Raw genomic sequence first — 20,920 nt, forward strand, 5'->3', positions numbered from 1 at the left:
AAGAAGCTTGAACTCTATAAAAGCAACTTAAAAAGTCTGAGAGTATCAGGTCTTTCTTCCAGGGAATCCATTATCAAAACTACCTTTGCAAAGAATTCTGCAAGATGCAAGGTAATCAAGAACTAGAAGAGGCTCCTGTATCTCATATGTGCAGCACTAGACCCTGACTAGGCCCTGCTTGAGCAAGATGAGTAAAGGATGACTTGATGAGAAACTCATGTTTTATTCAGGGTAGAGTACCATCATCCTGAGAACATAAAACCTTCAGTACAGACTCAAAACAGAAATACTTGGGTCACATTTAAGTGTCACAAAAGGGAGCTATGAGATGGATTCAAAGAGAAAATCTGCCCAAAGGCATTTAAATTAAGAGTGAGCCTTGGCCTTGTCCCTCTGCTCCTTCCTGCTTGTATTTGTGGAGCACTATTCCTTGTATTTTGACAACAGTTTGATGTAACTGTATGGATCATCCACAGTTCTCTCCACAAATATGGATCGCCCTTTGTTTCCTCTTCAGTTAAAGGACCCATGTAGCACTGCCTACCCATCCCATTCTTCAAAATCCAGAGAAAAATATGCATCAACTAAATGGACAGCATAATTACATCTGATTCCATTACACTGATGTGTTGGGGTTTTTTTGTTTTTTTTTTTTTTTTTTTTTTTTTTTTTTTTGTTTTGTTTTGTTTTGTTTTTTTTTTCATTATATAGCTATGGGACACAGAAACTGATGCATTAGTCACAAGGAGCTACCTTGCCTCTTTTATTTTGAAAAAACTTCCAATAAAAAATAGTGAAATTTTTGAGTGCAGAATATTATACAAGGTTGACTAAACTATTGAAATATAATTCTGCTAATGTTTCTTTTGAAAGGTTGAAAATACTATACACAAGCATATCTACCAAGAGCTAAACACAAGACTAATATTAAACAGCTGGCTAGCTAGAGAACAGGTATACCTTAATTTACAACCCTATTTTTTAGATGTCTTTAATTTGTAATGTTTGGAGCCAAATTTAAGTTTTCATTTTTAAAATTGAATTGTATGCATGATACATGAAATGAAGAGCAATTCTGAATACAAATTAATACAGAGTATATGTCAGTATTATAGCATATATACAGAGTAACTATCGATCCACAATTATTTACAGTTGCCAACCCATACAATTTTAATATGAATGTATGCAAGATTTCATATGCTTTTCACATAAAAGCAACCTATAAAAGATAAGTACAGAAGTTGTAAAATCCAGAAGACAATGAATGTTATTTTTAAGAGCTCATAGCTGCTTGGGTATGATTCAGTTTTTCAATAATTTGGATTAATAAAATGACATAAAACATAATTCACTGTTCAATGCAGTGAGAGAGTCACTAAATTACTCATTTGTTTATCTCTTGCAGCCTGATTAGCTAAAATTGTAAATTTTCTCCTGGTGAAAGAATTTTTGCCAGCAGAGACCTGAGCTTAGTTAAGCCATGTTCACTTCTGTCCTCTGCTTTGTGTCTCAACACCCTTCCCTCGCCTTGACATGAACATCTCTTGCATACCATGGCAGTATTGCTCCGATGTTTCACTGGTTTTTAACTTTTGAATCTGGCATGCATAGCTGATGGATTCATTCATGAAGTTAAAATGTACATAATATTTACAAGACAAACACAAATTATTGTGATAATTAGCTTGCAATTTGCTTTTGTTTTAACACACAGCCAGTTGGTACTGTATAATATTACAGACTCTTTTGTCCATACTTGGTAATGCATTTTATGATGGACACAGGAGTTTTGCCTGTGAAAGAAAGTAAAGATCCAGCTCCAAGCACAAATATTCTAAATCCTATTCAGTGTAATACTAAAATTCTTTACCTAGAGTAAGTCTTTCTATATCTTAAATCCCTTTAAGACAAAATTTTATATACCTCATTTAAATTCTAACTAAATACAGAAAAAAAAGACAAAATAAATACAAAAATTTACCTAGAGATGAAGCAGTATAATCTATAGAAAATTATAAAGTTAAATTACATTTTCACAGAAGGGATATAGTTACACATGAAATTACATTAGAACTATGGATGGTATTATAGTATATTACAGGACTGCTTACTGGGGTCAAGAATCAAATTCATCAATTAAGCGTGTAGCTGACTCTGCTGAGATTTAAATATCTGTTAAAAACAATCATAGCACATCACCTAAACGAGAAAGAGCACAATTGAATGTATCTGAACTGGGATGTGCAACAAGAATTAGACATGTGTCTGAATGGATGCAATAGCTATTAATATAATTTAAGAAAAAATAATCACTAAACTTGGAGATATTTCAAGATAACCACAATATCTGACAAAGTTGATTCCTTTAGTAACTGAGAAATGATTGAGCCTTTAGTACTATCTTAACTATCCTGTATTTATTTTTAATTTAATAGTATTTATTTGTATAATAGTTATAAAAACAACCATAAATACTAAGACTATAAACAAATACACAAAATTATCCTGCACATCAAATGAGTAAACTGTTAAAAAATTATTTTTGAACCAGGGGATCCACAGGCTAACAGAAATTCAATGCAGATGTCATATTTTCTCAGCTCTATTTAAAATTTACTTACAGATTTAATTGTAAATTTCTGAAATTGTATGTAAACATGAAAATTGACCTTTCAGTCTTCCTAAACACATTCAAATGTCCTACTGTTTCCCAAGACAGATTGTTAACACATACTTAGTAAGAAAGCAGTAAGTGACTTCTGTAGTATAATCTGAAAAACAAAGCAGAAAACATTTTTTTTTCCCTTCACTTTCAGCTCTCTGAATGTATTGGCAAACTAGTTCAAAGTATTAAAATAAAATAAAGGAAGGGATTGCCTGAAGCAGTAAGTCCTTGATCAATTGTTTAAGGAAGAAAAGACTTGTTTTTTAAGTATGATAAGTAGTTAGTAATTCAAAGTAAGGTCAGTGATTATGAAATTGCCATCAAGAGTCCATTCAGAGAGATTTATTCTGTGTTACCCTACTACTGTTGAGATTAAGCTTTAATCCCTTAAAATAAAACAATCTAATGTGTTGTAACCTAGCTATTTTGTGACTGAATTACAACATAGTTTGAAAACAGAGGTTTGGCTGTTTTGGTGTGAAAACCTAGCTCTCTGGTCTTACTGGAGTGCTGCCATTTAATCTAACTTGGTAAAACAAGAGGCAAGGTAATATGGGACTGCATCTTAAAGAGTTTTACTGGAATCAAGAATCTTAATAATTTTTAAAAATGGATGTAATATATCTACATAAAAGAGGAATAAATTTAAGGCTTGCAATAGCAGATGTCTGAATTTGACGACTGAGCACATGTATTGTTGTCCTACATTCTTCTGTTTTCCTGAGAAACTGCACCAAGCATGCATAATTAATTTGACGCTTTAGGACACATGAAGTAGACTAAATTATATTTATTTATTATGTTTTGTTTTTTTACATTTATTGGAATTCACATCTAATTAGCTTTTGTTCTGCTGTGCTTATGGGCATGTAACTCACTGACAAAAGCAAGTTTTATTCTATAGACTGTATAAGTCAAAATTTCCCTGATGATCTAAAATAATCTTGTGTATTAAAGGTTTTTGTATACCACACATACTGTACTATCATATGGATATCACTTCCTAGGCAACTTTTGCATTTCTATACTTCTACACAGTTCAAATTCTACTAAATAAAATATCCTAGCAAGGCCACAGGAAAAATCAATATTCAGAAGCCACATGTGAACATTGTAGTCACTCAGGCATTTGGAGCTACTGGATACACATCCGAGCTACAGAATTGAAATTGAATGAGATTTCTAGGGCTAGCTTTTCCACAAAAGCACTTAAAAGATGCTCTGCTCTCACTTTATGAGGTGTTCATTTATATACAGGTTAGTGAATTTATTATCATGATCTTGCTGCAAAAGAGAATCCTGTATGAATGCAAAACTGTATGTATGGTAAAAGTTGGATGAATGGCTTAAATTACATTACACATTGGAAATCTCCATAGGAATTCTTCTGCAGATTAAATGGTGAACCCAGTGTTCTGCATGTCAGCAATCTTACTGACAAAGATTATCTTTCCTTTACGCAGGATATGTTTAGAGTATCTCCTGTTCAGGACAGTTTTTGTATTTTGGGGTAAACCAACTTGCAGGGTAAAAACTCAAAGCTTACAGTACACTTGCTGTTTGTCTAGCAGCAAGCTTGGAGATATGTTGGAGAGTATTTCTGACCTAGAAAGTTTAACAGACTGCAGCTACGCCTTCACCGGGAGCAACTTGCTGCGGTTACTTCTCCTCATGCAGTCTGTCCATCCAACTGCTCCTTCTCCCACTCTGAATTCCCCATGCCACCCAGGACAGTAACATTCACAACAAAAGGAACAAATTTAATCATGCTAGTGATGAATATCAGAAAAAAATGCTTGTCACAGTCGTCAGCTGGAGGGCTAGGTGCACATCTTTAGGTATGGGGGACTTCAGTCAACAGAATTTTGAAATGGCAACCTCAAATAGTATTTCTTTACTTAAAATACAACACTTTTCATCGATATCAACCTGTGTGGTATGCTAAAATGTTCCATAAAACAGATGTACACACACAGCTTACAAAACTCATCTTTCTAAACTCCACTGATTTCATTCTCTAAGCATGCCTCCTACATTTTCCTCTGCAAGACTGACAGGACTATCAACTCCCCACCCGCCTCTGCTATATGTAGAGCAAGACCTATACACAGGTCCTATACTCCAGCCTTTGTAGAAGTAGCTCTGTCCCACCTCCTGCTTTCAGCCCTATCTGTTTTGTGGAGGAACCTGTTCCCAAAAATGGATTTCAAAGTTAGGACATACCACAAATGACAGACCTCATGGGGCTTATGGATTCCACAGATGACAAATGACAGACCTAATGTGGCTTATGGATTCCAGTTTGCCTTGACTGATCAGAAATCTCCCTTGCCCCCTGAAAATGTCAGCAGCTGAACAACCTACAGTGCTGATTTGTAACTGACCTAAGTGTATTACTTCCACAGTTGCACCTCAACAAAAGAGAAGAAACAAACAAGCAAAAAACCCTTTTCTAGTGAATACAAACAACATAGGCCCTTGTTAGTATCTTCTAGAAAAACAAACATGCTGCATGATCCAGTTCTGATGGAGGGGAGAGCCTGGAAGAGGGGTGACAGACTTCCCATTGCTTCTTTATTTCAGTTAAACCAAATACACCCACTGAAAACACAGTGGTAGCACCTCTTCCCTCCTCTCCCTTGCCGTGGAGAAATACCGCGCAGGTTCTAGTAATCCCATCCTGCCTAGCCACATGAAGCGTCAGAGAGGCAGAAAGAGTAACCCTGCCTACAAGGCTTATGCCACAAGGGCTCCTGTTCTGCAGCACACAGGTACTTGAGCTAGCTTTAGATCAGCAACACCAGGCGCCTGCAGGAGTTCAGGCACAGTGGCATATGGCGCAGCACGAGAGAGTTCACCCTGCTCCTCAGCAGGCTGTTTCCACTCCCCTAGCTAGTCAGGTTAAGGGCAGCTCTGTAAGACTACAACAGAGAGATTTTCTGGATAAGAGGAGGGATACCATATGGAGACAGATGAGGAAGCAAAGGGAAACAGACTTCTTAAGTTTACTTCTGCAGTGCTGCTGCCCATGTTCTTTGCAACTTCTTTGGCTGCTTGCTCATTGGTAACAGGCCCTAAGCACTCAGCTTCAGTATTTCCAGCATTAACCTCCATTGGACCGTGACAGCCTCCCCAATTCCCTATTTCTGTCATATCTCTTAATGCATGGGGCTGGACTAAACCTTTGTCCCCAGGGACAAGTTTTGGAGGAAAAGACCAAGTCCTTTGTATTAGAGATCTACAGCTTTCATGTTGGAAAAGTAAATAAATCTATCATCCTTGGCATTTTGATAAGTTGGATGAAAGACGTGTTCTTTATTTTGTTTTGTGGTCTTTATTGTGTAGATGTTTGTCTGATTCCTTACTGGTCATTACTTGTATTCACACTGCTTAGATCCTTCACAACAGAATGAAGACCTGATGGTGCCTCAATTTCTGCTAGTGTTTTTATCTCTGCAACACTATTACCAAAATTAGAAATTTATAACATACTATATTTGTATCATCCCCCTAAAACAATCTGATGAGGTTTTAAGGGAGTTCCGTTTAGAGGTTGCAATGTCAGCATTTTATTGGAAAATGATGGAAGCATGTTTTTGGAAAACAATGTTCTTATAGCTGATGTTTTAACTGAAAATGGTATCTGAAAATACTGGACCAAATTATACCATATCAGGGTTGTTGGCTTTTTTAAAATAATATAGATATATCATATACATATATATGTATTTATTTATTTTAAGGAAATTCTGCTCTTTTGTGATATCATAAGTTACAAAATATTGTTTGAAAACAGCATTTCATTACCTTCTGTCCAGGAGGCCACAATCAGAACTATGCACTTACACTCTGCTGAGATCAGTGAAATGCTGGAAATCATGTCCTTCATAAAGCATCAGAAAAGCTCTATTTACCATGCCTGAAACATCCTATTACTTGGGAATTTGAGTCAGAACTAAGAGTAGAAGCTTTAAAGGAAACATGTTTGTGCAGAGCGCTATAGGTGTGTCAGCCAGAGATGTAGTTAAAAAAAAGAAGCCTTACCCTCCTGCAATAAGAAGATAGTGTTGAAACAATCAGCTGAGCTATTTAAGCCAAAAGCTATCTTCAAAATGACTCGTAAGTCTGACATATTAGGTCAAACTGAACTCAATTTATACATGCTGAGAAAATTCCTGACCTTCCTTTGACAGAGGAATATTTTTTTAACTGAGTACAGTAAAAGGCTTACTGTAACATAATCTGGAAGTTCTACTTTTCTGTTTTGCATTTTGTTGCAATCAGTGCTACTAGGACATTTCACTAGCTACCATAATATGATCACAACATTCTACAGAGCTCATGTATCGTACATCTGCAGACTTTTGACAAGGGATGACTGAAGATATTACCTGAAGAATCAGGTAAGAATAGAGATAGTACAAGGATTCAGGTAATCAGTGGCTGATATCTGGAATGGTTTATCTTCAATAACGACTTGAAAAAAAGGACTACCAACTACCTGCAGGAACTGCAATTAATATTCACTCTAGGATAGTAGAATAGAAGACTTTTTGCCTGCAAATTATTTTAAAATTCTATTTGTTCTTTAAAGATAAATTTACTTGGAGCTTTACAATTTACAGTGATATAACAGCATACCAACATTTTAAATTTTCTTAAAAGACCCATTTTAGGCACTAGAAATTCAGACAATGTAATAGGCTGGATGGAGTGGAATAACATGCTGGGTTCCCTTCTTGATTGTCTCACTTGTTAATTCATTGATCTTGTGCAGGTCATTCAGCATGCTAGTATTTCCAGCTGTAGCAGTTATGCTCATTCCTATGCCTTTTGAGATGATACTGCTGCAAGAACAACACTATGCATGCCTGAACACTTCCAGAGCATCAGAAGCTCTCAGACTAGAACCTACCCATCAAACTAACCTACAGTTTTGATGCAAATAGTGAGCTGCTATTGGATGGAAGCTACAAATAAGATTTTAGAGCTAGTTAAGTAAACAATCACAATTTCCACTAAACACAACTGCATGTTTGTGCTAAGATTTGCTGAGTCATTTTGCTGGCACAAGGAAAGACTGGAAAAGGAGGCAGAGGGATGCTAAAGGCGGTGAGCAGCCTCCAAGTGGGGAGAAAGCGTGTCCCAGAAGGGACACAGCCTCCCTTAGAAACAATCATCCCCTCAGTTCATTAACTGCAGGCTCCAATCTGATGCCAACACAAAACAAGAATTATTGTATAATCTGTTTGTGCCTGTAGTACTGCACAATGAGAACTCTCTATTATACAGTTTCCACGGAAGACATGAGCTAGCAGAAAACAACAAATGTAATACAAAATAAGTATGTCTTGGAGACTCAAAATCTTAACTGCTGTACTGGAAAGGTAGACAAAGGAAGGGAAATTCAAATGTGCATACATTTGCTCCAAGAAATAGTCCTCCTGTGTTTTATTTGTTAGCTTAATCCTTGAAGGGAGTGAGTAAATACCTGCTGAGATCCACCTGCTGGTACTAAAATTTGTGCAATAATCCACTAACAAGTTGCCCTATGAATCATTGCTCCTTTCAGTTACTTAAATATGATAATACCAAAAGATGCATGCACAAGAACAATATAGCATGTACTAGCCTCCAGTTTACATTTCTTGTTGATTCTTTTAGTACAAGCCTGATTTTCTGAAAATGTACAACTGAATTATTTTTAGATTTTTCAGAAATTCATTGAGACATCTACACTTATAATTTTGCCTGTCTACAGCACAAGAAAAAGAACAACAACCCAAATCACCACACATTTAAAAGACATTTCCCTCTGACTAAGCTAACAAAAACTGTTTGGAGGATAGAAATGTCATACCACTTGTCTTCTGCGAGAAAAGAATCTTGGACAATTACAGGTATAAACTAATATTTTCATTAGCTAAAGTAAATATAATTTGTATATAGACATCTTCATATTCTTCCACCCCCAGACAAACCCTCGATTTTAATCACAGTATGTCGCTAATGACTGTACAGTCAAGCAAGGTCTGAAACCTCTCTTTAAGCTACAGAAGAGCTGTAAGAATCAGTGGCAGAGCATGAGGATCTCACTTCTGTGCGGGAATATGAAACAGGGCATGCACATGAGCAGAACAGCAGTGGGAAAAAAATAAAATAATAAAAGAATGCTGCAGCCAACCAACCAGAGGAAGCTCAAGAACATTTGGGTCTTGGTCAATTTCAAGCCTGAAATAATTGCCTTGTGGCTCTCCATCCAGAAAGAATTTGAGAGGGGCTGTGACAATTGACAATGCTGGAATCAGAACAGCTTAGCTGAAATCAGTTGACCTGGCCTGACTGATACCACATGAGAGTCTATATCATTGTTTTACAGAAACATAAGATTAGTCAAAGAAGGCATTTGAGTTACTCTGGATTTGCATGGTAAACTAACAAAGTAGCCCCACAACAGTAGAGCTTTCCAAACACTTCCAGCAATGGTATAATACTTAATATAACTCTGAAAAGGATAAAATAAAGACATTCTACTTTATAAACTTAACAAACTTTGGGAAATAAAAAAAAAATCCAAAAATAATTCTTCTATTTTGGCATACTTTTCAAAACTATCAAATACGAAGTGTTAATACAACCTGCACTTGATCACCAGGATAACCAGAACTTTTTTTCCTGATTAAGAATCTAAAACCTGAAAAACATTCCAAAATATGTTTTCTATCATTATGGAAAAAAAAATCTTATATTTGTCCACCTTAAATGCTCCTGTGAAGGAATATTTGGAAGATTGGCACCGTGTATTTTGTTTCAAAATCAAGAATGAAATTATGTATTTCTAGGGAGTTTTGACACGTGTTTTTAATTTTGAGAAAACATTTTTTTTCTGGTTAACAAAGTTCTTGGTTAATGTTACCTTTAAAACATTAAATCTTCATATAAATCACTGTTATTTTAAGAGACAATGAAAAAGTACTAATTCAAGAGTGCATAATCTCTGTACTTTGAGTAGAACAAGACCAAAATCAAAGAAAATATATTATTTGCCACCTAAATACATGAAAACTTTGTCTATATAACAGAATATTGGCATTTACTCAATCTGGCTTAAGTGGGTACTCACATCCAGTTTGAAAACTGTGACTCTTGGCATTTAATGAATAAACAAAAAATCCAGTATTTGTCTGTTTAGTATCCATCACTGGGAAGAACTCTGTTCCAACATGACAACTCTTTCCAATGATGAGGTCCGTCCTGTAAATGTTCCTTTCTCATGACTTTCATTTTTGGATTGTGTAATGTGCTACAAAGATCACCTTGACTGCCTCATGTACATGTACAGTTATGTTAACATTTCACAGAGAATTGCTTTATTCCAGTCTTTATGTTAGACAAAAGTCTGTGTTGTGGTGTATTCTTTTGGGATTTGGGGGGTGAAGGAGGGGCAAGCTCTGGACAGCTGAGAATTGTACAGTTGATAGTACATCAGCATTTCTCATCTACTTTCTTTGGCAAATTCTACCATTTACAGCATGCTAAACATCCCTGAAATGTGCTGTCTCTTTTTGCCTATAAACGTGTTAGATGAAGATCTATAGTAAGATCAAGCTTCTCTTCCTTACCTTCCAATGAACTTTTAGTCATGATCTAATCTAAGACTAAAAATCACCTTCTGGATTTTCCTAGGGAAATCAAAAGTAAAAGATACTATAATGAAAACACCATCTACCTACATGTACTTTCAACAATTTTATGTGTAAACCTGCAATCCTAAAAATATTGGTGTAATACATCCATGACAGTAAGACAATTTAAAAATTCTCTCCAAGAGAAATGCACAAAGTTCTCCATATTTTCTGAACACTCTTCCTTAACTTCCTTAGACCAGCTCATGGATGATAGTGGATGAGCTTCAGAAAGACACTATTTTCTTAAGAGTGAGCATGGGCCCACAGTACCGTAAATGTGCATGGAAGAAATTATACACTGAATTTATGGAAAGGAGCTATATTAATCTGGAAAACTAATGACTAAAACAATATAATAACAGATGGAACAACAGGAGAAGAATGACCTTAGCTTCTGCTGCACAATTGTAGCTATATGGAAGGAACTACACATGTGAACTATGTTTCAATTCCTGAAGAAACCCTAAACAATAGGCAGAGTGGGAAAGTCCACAACAGCCATTCCACAAAATGCCAAGTTAGACAGCCAAGGTCTCTACTTTATTTTGCTTATCATTATAGTAAGACTGCAAACTCTTTACTTCCTGTGCACTTACAATTAATGCACTGACACATTTTCAAGTTTCATCTAAGCTTCATCACTGAAATGTGAATGATTGGTACTTGAGTCAGTTCAATCTTATCTCACAATTCCATGGATACATTCATGTGATCTGTGAAATCCAGACAGCAGCCTATCCTGATTTAGATACACTGGAAATACTCCAGGTTTGAACTTCAGCTTAGATCAGCATTAAGATACTGAAGACTTCTTGTCACATTGCTTCCTCTTCCAGCTGGAAGAAAACATTCTTCCATGTACACAAAAAAAATAAACACCTCTGAGCATCAAACACTCATACAACATTAATGTAAGACCAAGATACTGATTAGTGAAAGAACACCATGAATTCTTAACTATCTGCTCTGAGAAACATTCTGTTCACATAGAGCTGGGATGATAAAGCAGTAAGAGAAAAAAGACTAGCAAGTAGTCAGGTAATACAGTTTACATAAGACCTCTCCTCAAACCTTTGCCACTGGAATTAAACAGAAAAAAAGAAAAAAAAAAATCTACTTCTCCTCCACCAAAGAGTGAACAAAAGTATGACAATAGTTAATAGTCCATTACTAGCATCTTAATCTTACTGAAACTATTTAAGTTCTGAATACTTGTATTTACATATAGAACTGCTGAAGACTTCTACTAGCTAAATGAAATTCTAGGGTAAAAACCATGCCATGACACTAAATGAAGGATGTCATGGCATGTTTTTACCCAGAATTATGACTGAACAGAAAAGCTGCTACGTTTTGTTACCTTTTCCACCAGACTTTTGCACTGAAAAACTGTATCCACAAAAGTGTGTGAACTAAATGAATGACTTTTGATAGCTAGCATTCACTTTAATTGAAGATGTCAGAAGATGCCTTGCACTATAGTTCACATCCTGTATTCTTCTGAAGTTACATAGTTCATAAATACTGTATCACTCTACTATATTACATTACATTGTTATGGAAACTTCTTTTAAACATCATAGACATATTCGCACCAAAGATAAATGCACTGCATAAAAAAGAATTGTAAACACATTTGCTTTAATATTCTTAATTCAGAATATGAAGCTAAACAATTTTGTATTAAACTGTCAGTGAGATTAAAAAGACAGAGGTTTTAAAAGTTTTCTCTATGAATGACATGGAAATATTGTTCTTAAACATTATTTTTCTAGAAGCATATGTAAATCTAAAAAAGTACTACTGGCATTTGAGATGTATTTTACACTTTAGCTAGTTAGAGCAATACATCATGGATGCTGCTGTAATCTTCTACCTTCACATCTCTATTTACATAACACTTATTTTATGAAATGGTTTATACATACAGTCTCTTAAGTTTATTTACTTACCAACAGTATCACATGGCTCATCTTTATGTACACAGAAATCCTTCCTAGAATTGGGGGGGGGAAAAGAAAAATGTTAAGCAAGCCAAGCTGTCGGACTGGTAATGACTGTGTGACCTATTTACAAATATTTTGTATGGCTTGATAAATAAATACAGAACACCATTATCTCAACAAAGAGCATGGGGAAGTAAAGGCCAGGATTACCCAGAACAATTAAACTTCATTTTATTCTCAGAACAGATTTAGGAATAGTCAGGTGACAAAACACGTACCATATATTTAAATTGTATTATACCCAATTTCTGTTTTTTCCTCCACATATCATGAAATGTAACAAGTCTAAAGTTAGTTTTTCTTTCATTTGAAATGAAAATATCTTCAGTGCTTAATATCAGGTCCAAATGCAGCATTGTAATCCAGAATTTAGATCAGAAATAGAGTCAGAAAGTTTTTATACTAAGAAGTCAGTGGTTAAAATGACTAGTAGGAATTATGGAGAACCATTTCTGCTAGGGCATCCCATTCTAGTAGTAGAAGACTTACAAATCAACTCACTGGGAGAAGACTATCCTATCTCCAACACAATTTTAGTCCAGCCATAGCTCTATAAATAAGACTGCTCAATTGTACGAAGTGGAATAAACATTTCAACTCTGTGTTAAACAACATCTACTTGGGATTCATTTTATTTCCACACCTATTTTATCTGTTCTCAGAGACACATAACAAAGTTACCAGAAGAGCAAAGGAAAAGCTTCTTTCTGCTGCAGTGTTTATAACTCATGTTAAATTTATATTTTAAGTAAAAAAAAAAGGCTGCTGAGGTATGCATGACCTGGGGAAGAGGGGAGGGAACCAATGGGGAACAAACAAGAAAAACCCCCCACAGATAGCATCTAAGCAAAATACAACCTAGTTACTGAACTTCATTCCAACATGTACTCAAATCAAGAAGTTTCTGTTATTTAGCTGTACCACGGAATAATTGTCTCTGTTATCAGAGAGGGACCATATGGGCCATAGAGATTTCATTTTTATAATCTGTCTATGAAGCTACATAGATACACACATAGATTAATAAAGATACACACATATAGAGACACTAATTTTCCAGGAGCAGAATCCAGTAATTGTTTGGTGCTTGAGATAAGAAAGTAGACTTGTGATACTTATCATTTTCACAAATGTAACTACTCCAAGAGTTTTCTGTTTGTTTGTTTCCCACAGATTATTCCCACAGAGTGATTTAGACTCAAAAGCAATCTCAAGAGGCTGGCAAATTTCTGACACTTGTTAAAGGCCACACAGCCAGAAACATGGTGTTATATAGCTTTTGATTCTCCAGTCACCATTGACAGATAATTACAGACTAGAAAAGCAAAACAACAATACTAGAAACAAATCTTGTGAATAAACTGATAAAGAAACTCTGGGAATCCACTTCGAAGAGCCATGGAAATTGAGCCAAAGGTGGTGAACAAGAAACTGTAATCAGATACAGAAGGAAGTTCTTTTATTTTTTCAAACCTGCAACAAATTGCATTAATGCGCTGGGTTGTAACACTATTCTTTGTCTTCTGCTATGTGACACAAGGGACTTATTGTCTTGTTAAGCAACATGACAGAACAATTAGAAATATGGGACTTGTGGTGAAGAAAGAGAACATGTGTAAAGACAATCTAAGGACATAGATTGTCTTCCACACACACTCATACAACTGCCATAAATATTAACTGATGTAACAACAAGTAGGAAAAAACAAAATAGAAAGAGAGCATACCTTCAAGTGTAAAAGAATACCATCTGACATTTTAAAACTGCCAATATCCAGGAGGTTTCTGCTTATGTAATAGCTTTGTTCTCATACACTTACTGAGCTGTTTTTATTTTGTTTTTCCTTCTTGGCTGACTCTGACTATGATTATGTTATGCATCCAGAGTTTCATTATGGGACTTGGGGGAAACAGTACTGCTATGATTTGGCAAGAGGGAAGTACAATAAACCATTCTTAGTTCCTGATTTACATTGAAAGAATGTAATACCTCCTTTAATTTCCAAGAATATGAATGCATTACATACGTTTGAGACCAGGCTGCTTAGTAAAGATTTACAGCTCTAGCTAGACCTACCAATGACTCTCACAGAAATCGTTCTCTAATTCCCACATGGTAACTTAAATATTCCATCATATTATAACTATGTTCCTGTGTGTGTACATAATATACACACACAGCTCTACACTTTATATATACGGAATTGGCATACTGAAACTACACAAAACAAATGAGAGGATACAGCCTCTTTCAAGTTAAGAGGAGGTATAAAATAGTGCAATACAGCACACTACAAAGCTCTCAGGAAATCCACTAAGATTATTTGCCTTTGCTCTTTTCCTCCCTTCTCTTAGCAAAAATTGGGCTAAGATATTAGCATTAACATATATAGAAGCTTTTGTGGCGCAAGTTAGTAACTGAGTAACACTGAAAGCAAGAAACTGGTTAAAGCACACTAAAGTCCCCTTCAATCAGTATACAGCACACAATTTTCATTAGTCTAAATGGTTACTTAGCATGCATATGGAAGGAAAATCAGGTCCTTAACCAAGTGAGAGAGGAGTTTTCATGACATTTAGGACTGATTTCCAAGCCTGAACAATTTGGTTAATCCTAGAAAAGAATTCTAAGCAAGAATAATCCCTTGTTTCAGAAAATTATATTTAATTAGTGCATTTTTAATTGACTACATATAGCATTATGAAGGGCCTTCATAGCAAAAACTAACTATCCAATTTCTAAATATAAAGTATCTCACTACATTCTCTTTGTTAAAATAAATCCTGATGTGTAGATGGGATGTACAACAGAAGACATCAAGATCAGCAGAAGAAGACTAAAGAAGAATCCAGACTTATTTTTTATGAATAGTTTGCACCAGTTTGTCATGTTAGATAAATTTAACACTTTTTTTAGGCATACTAGTCAAAAGACCTATTTCTTTTCCAAGCCAATTTATCATTTTCTTCCATACACTAGATTGGAGAAAAGAGGAAACAGAAGAGGACAGATAATGGGTTTTACCAGTCTACTGAATCTTCATTCTGGCTTTCACCCAAGTTTCAATTTCTTAACTTCTCTAGTGTTCATTATTTTGAAAAAAGTAATGTAGACTTGAAATTACAGTTTAACTCCTGATGTTGTCATTGATTCTAGGACTTACAACTTTTTAAGATATATCTGAGGTTTAGTGCCCCAGCAACAAGTTTTCTCAAATCATAAGGTTTTTATAAAGAATACTTGCAATTAATGGCCCCCATGGCAAATAACATTATCCCCACAATGCCAATGCCTTCATTTGCATTGTGCTAAGTGAGTAATGACAGTATTGCAGATGTTCTTGTCTCTTCATGTAATAGGACATTCTGAAATGATTCCCACATATAAACTAAGCACATACACACTAACTAATAAATGCACTTACAAAAAAAAAAAAAATCAGTTTTGGAGTTAATGAACCACAAGATAAATTACACATTTAGCATTCAGTTGAGAATTTAAGCAAATGGACAATGTTACTATTGTAAACGCTATTTCAGAAACTGTTTAGTATTCTGAGGGTAAGTCTCAAATACACTGGTATGCACTTGACAGTATATTTTAGCAAATCGGGAAATACTATATTTAAATATTTTAAATAGTTAAGAGATCACTTAGGCTTTGTAAAGTTGAACTGAGATTAAAAAGGTTAATATAAATAGGCATTCTTCTAAAGTTCATGTTTCAGCCAAACTAAAAAATAACAGCTCACAAGTGGAAAGTGAACTAGTAACAGAATTGAATGTGTAGCTAACATCTCAAAACTGATACAGAAACATTAGGACACCAAGGAGGGTGCTTCTAAATGGAGTCCAACAGAATCTAGACTCGGCATTAGCATTAAATAATGATCTGGAAGAAAATAAGAGAGCACTACTAGTAAAGTTTGAAAATTAATTGAGTTCTGGTAGAGCACAAAGAGGAATGAAGACAAATCAAATTTTAAAGATTACTCATCTGAGTAACTTTTACTTTAATGTAGCGAAAACTGGACCCCCAAACTTGATCAGATATGGCAACAGCATGACAACAGCAAAAAGAAATGAGCATGTGAAAATAGGCCGTAGAAGCAAATCATACCCTTGGATGAAGATGCAGGAAAATATCAGACGTGGCATCAGTACAACCATTCACACACTACTGTGTCCAATTTTGGCTCTTATGCTCCAAAAAACAATTTGAAAAATAGGAAAAGGTCTGGAAAGAGCTAAGAGAATGACTACATGTCTGAGAAACAGGCTTAAAAGCCTCTCTAAATTAATCTAAGAGAAAGATGAGTTGTAACAAGTACAGCCCACAAGTATTTACATAGGGAGGAGCTTTCTAACAGCTTTTTAGCAGCAAAGGGTACAAAGAGATCCATGGTTGAAAGCTGAAGTAACAAAAATTAGAAATAAGACACAACTGTCCAATCTGAAAGTAAGTAACTGTGGCAATGGTCTACTTAAGAACACAGATAATTTCCCTTTATTTTAAATCTTTGTCTCAAGACTGACTAGCTTTCTTAATCACCAAACAAGTAAAATGTAAAAATAACTGACCGAATTTTATGTCAGGGTCTTGCGCTAGATAATTAGGGATTTAAAATTCAGTTTAAGTCCATGTAATTCTATGTAACAGATCTGTACGGGTGAACAGAACATACACAGACTGAGTACTAAAGCTCAAAAGAGCAAGCATTAATGAATTAATGCAGATTTTTCTCACATGTTTTATTAGAAGCATTACCACTCTACAGACTCAAAAAACTTGAACTTAGAGAAAAGCAAACCCAAGACAAACAGCTTGTGATAACTTAAATTCAGTAGGATTTTTAAAACACAGAAGATAAAAATACATGTCTTAAAGTGATAAATATGGGACATTGTGGCAGTTTGTTTGGGTTTTTTTTTTTTTTTTAAGACACATTTGATTCTAAAGTATGCTGTTTTCATGTTTCCATGCTTCCTTCTTCATCCACAATCCTATAAATAAATAATTAATAGTAAGGAAATGTGAGATTCTCATGAACCCTCCTGGTGTCTGCTGTTGATGTCAAAAGAAAAACTGACTGTAAAACTGCAAAAATATCAAGAAACTTAGCAGTATTGAAATTGCAGTGATGAAAAAATGCCACTATAAAGACAAAATGAATAATAATTTCATGTCTCACCATGCACGTGCAAGAACTCATTCTTCCAGAGCTGAATTTCACTAGAAGTTTAAGGACAGCAGTAGCAGCTTATTAACCCAATCTCTATCCTGTTACATTGCAACAGTTTTGGACTATCAAATACTGTAACCTTTTTGGGTAACCCTATATTGTTACTTTCTGTGCAGGGATCATTCACAGTCTTCCAGCTCTGGCTTTCTTCAGGAGGTGTTTTTGGTTCAAACCATCAGAAAGGTAGTAAAAAACAAAGTCAGAAAAAGAACTGTACTTCTTGTGTGAGTTGGAAGGTAATAAGGAACACTTAGGAAATTCTTGTCTAAGTTTTGGGGAGAGTTCTGGAGGGTTGGAATAACCGGAAACTCAACAGTATTTAGCAGATCTATGTGATGCTTCTGCCATTGTCTACTTTTATGGAATGAGGCACTTTCTTAAAATGAAAATGCCCCGCAGCACTGTTTCAGTTATTACCCAGAGCAAAGAAATTTCAGATACTGCAGATTAATATCAATAAACAGCTGACGTACACTGTGAACATGTAATACCACTGTCTATCTGATGAACATTAGGAGAAGCAGATACTCACTTTCTATCAAAAGCACATGTGAAAATGGCAATTCTGAGGAGAATGCAGAATTTTTTTTTTCATTTACATATTTTTCTAAAAATGACTGTGACAAAAAATGACCTATGCACTGGAAAAGCAGCATGATGCATAATTTTTAAATGAAAGTAGATTCTGCCTTTTTTTTGTTTGTTTGTTTGTTGTTGAATACACTTTGAAGTTTTCATTGCCTTGTTTATAATTGGGGCAACGTAAGAAGTATCATCACAGAGCAGCTGTGGATGCCATGGTCTTTTTCCTGCCCTACTTCCAGTTACCTCATTTGGGTCAGACAACTGATGCAGATAGCAACTGGTACCGTGATCTCAGTGGCCACCAAAACTGTGGCTTATCTCTGTGCACTCACACTCTGTTTGTCAAAAGGCAAGGACGATGTTGATGTGACATGGTATATTTTTTCCTCAGAGAAAAGTGCTTCCTGATATGTATATCTCTGAAGTAATAGTGGTAACTTTTAATTGTGAATCAGGTAGCTTTATCAAGAGAGTCCTTAAAACAATTTCTTCCTTAATTCTCACATTCTCCTTATACCTAACCTCCCTGGGGATCTTTTCAAACTACAATTCCAACTTTTTCTTTCTGTCTTCCTTTTACTTTATGGCACCATATTTTAAAGGGAACATTACTTCAACAGAATAAGCCAATTTAAAGGGAAACTGAACAAAAACTCACAGGCTGAAATAGGACTACACTAAAGTGAAATGAACAAACTGGTAGCAGATTCATACGTATCATTACAGCTTATCTGGGCAGCAGAGAAAGTTGTAGGGAATAGCTAGTTTTACTTTCCGCTTTATATAACAAACGAAAAAATCAGTCTTGCAAAGTATCCTTTTTCATGAAAAGGCTTAACAGCCTCTATTACACACACATTATGCTCTGTAGTTAGGCATTAAAAATTAGCTCTGCAGAATACTCAGTACTTAATTTCTAACTCTTTCGGTTACTAGACACAGCTGGCATATGAAAGCACAGTAAAGATTTTTTCAAAGCACTCTTGCTGTTCTATTATCATGCAAGACAAAAAAGTAGGTGTGGGTAAGGTTTAGGAGGTCTGTCGCAGAATGTGTTAGATAACCAAAACTTGACAATTTTACTTGAAAAATACCAAGCAGTTGGTGTTCATCTGTCTAAACAAAATTATTTCTCTCAATAAAGCAGGTCTGCTGTCCAAAGCTGTTTGGAAGTTGTGACAAAGGAGCTTGTTCTGCATTTTTAAAGCAGAATGAGACTGAATTAACAAAACACACAAGTGGAGCCACACATGGGGTTAGCTATACCATAAACCTGATGATGTGCAGAGGGAGCCTGGATTAGCAAAACATTCCCACAGTCAGCAAACCACACTGGTATGATTTATTAGCAGCTAAAGCAGCTCTGAGATGGGAGGCAGTATAGTCCAGAGACTAATACCACTGAAAAAGTAAAAATGTCAAAAGAACAGATCTTTAATTTCTGGCTTCAGTACTGACTTACTATCTGACATCCAACCAATCACTTTCCTGGTCTCTACTTCAATTTTCTGAACACTGATCAGAGATTTTCTCCAAAAGACATATTAAAACTGACGGGCAAAAATTGTAGGCAACACAAATCAGAAGATCTTTATTACAAAGCACACCAGAAAAGCATATCTTAACATATGATTACACTTTCCAAAAGCTTTTTTACAATTTAGAAATGCTGCATGAAATTCAAAAAGCTATGTGGCCAAATGCATTGGCTGCTAAAGACATCTCCAGACCGCTGCCTCTTGACTGCTTAACTAATGCCTCACTTGCATGAGTTATGCCTCTTCCCATAAAGGCTGGTAAAGGTGAAGATGAAAAAATGAGAGGAAAGAGGTGTTACATTCTTTATTTCAAAGTATCTTACTACTTGTAAGATACACCTCATAAGCTAAAGAATGCAGACCTAGACTCACTCTCCTGGCACATGCAGGCTTGAAGGGTTCAATTCTCTCTCAAGCTACTGCTGCTGATGCAGATATTGCTGACTGCCTCCACTATCTGAAATAAGAGAGCCAGGAAATAGGCAAGAGGTCACTCAACAACCACACGTTTCTAGCAACCAAGCAGTATGCAATTGTTCAGTTATCCTTGGACAGTCACAAAGTTCAACTAGATGTAAGAACGTCTATTCCCCATTAGCTATGCTCATCATCCCAATGCCATGTATGATACTTGGCCATCCTTTATGCCTTGGCCCACGTTCACTCTTTCCTACTACTCATATCTTTCCTTCTCCATCCAGACCCTTTCCTCCACCAACACATTAACTGCTAGTAAAATCAGTTTGGGGCCTTAATCTGAAAAATTTCTTTCCAGTCTGTCATCTCCAGTATGTTTTCTGATGAGCTAATGGAAATTTGTCACAGAGAACATTATTTCTCATATCTTCCATGGTAGTTCAGAGGAGCCTGTGTGAAGTACTTCTGTTTAGCTAATGTATTAATGTGTAACAAAAACTAATCTGACCTCTCAAAGCCCCAACAATCCATAAAACAGACAAACACAACAAATAGAGGAGGATTGCACAGGGTAAAAAGAGATGGGTGTGGGCTTTTCTAAGAAAAGGTAAAGGATTAAGCAGCAAAAGTAGCAACAAAGATGTCACCACAGACAATTTGGACTTCTTAATTTCCTGCTTCCAGTATGTCACTGGCTCTCCAAAACAGGGAAATATAGGGAAGCATTTTTCTGCTTCAGAAAACTGAAATACATTATAGATAACTTTTAAAAAAC

The 20,920-nt window shown here is 35.6% G+C and overlaps 1 protein-coding gene across 2 annotated transcripts in view; it reads right to left on the reverse strand.

Moving 5' to 3' along the window:
• ADAMTS19 (ADAM metallopeptidase with thrombospondin type 1 motif 19) overlaps positions 1-20,920 on the reverse strand; it is a 149,045-nt gene that overhangs the window by 85,730 nt on the left and 42,395 nt on the right. For both annotated transcript variants that reach the window (XM_042788085.1, XM_033005592.2), the window contains exon 7: positions 12,309-12,352. In XM_042788085.1, coding sequence (XP_042644019.1) covers positions 12,309-12,352 — 44 coding nt within the window. The remainder of the gene's footprint in view (positions 1-12,308; positions 12,353-20,920) is intronic.

Source organism: Tyto alba, unplaced genomic scaffold (assembly GCF_018691265.1).
Source record: "Tyto alba isolate M040663 unplaced genomic scaffold, T.alba_DEE_v4.0 Super-Scaffold_13, whole genome shotgun sequence".
NCBI lineage: Eukaryota > Metazoa > Chordata > Aves > Strigiformes > Tytonidae > Tyto > Tyto alba.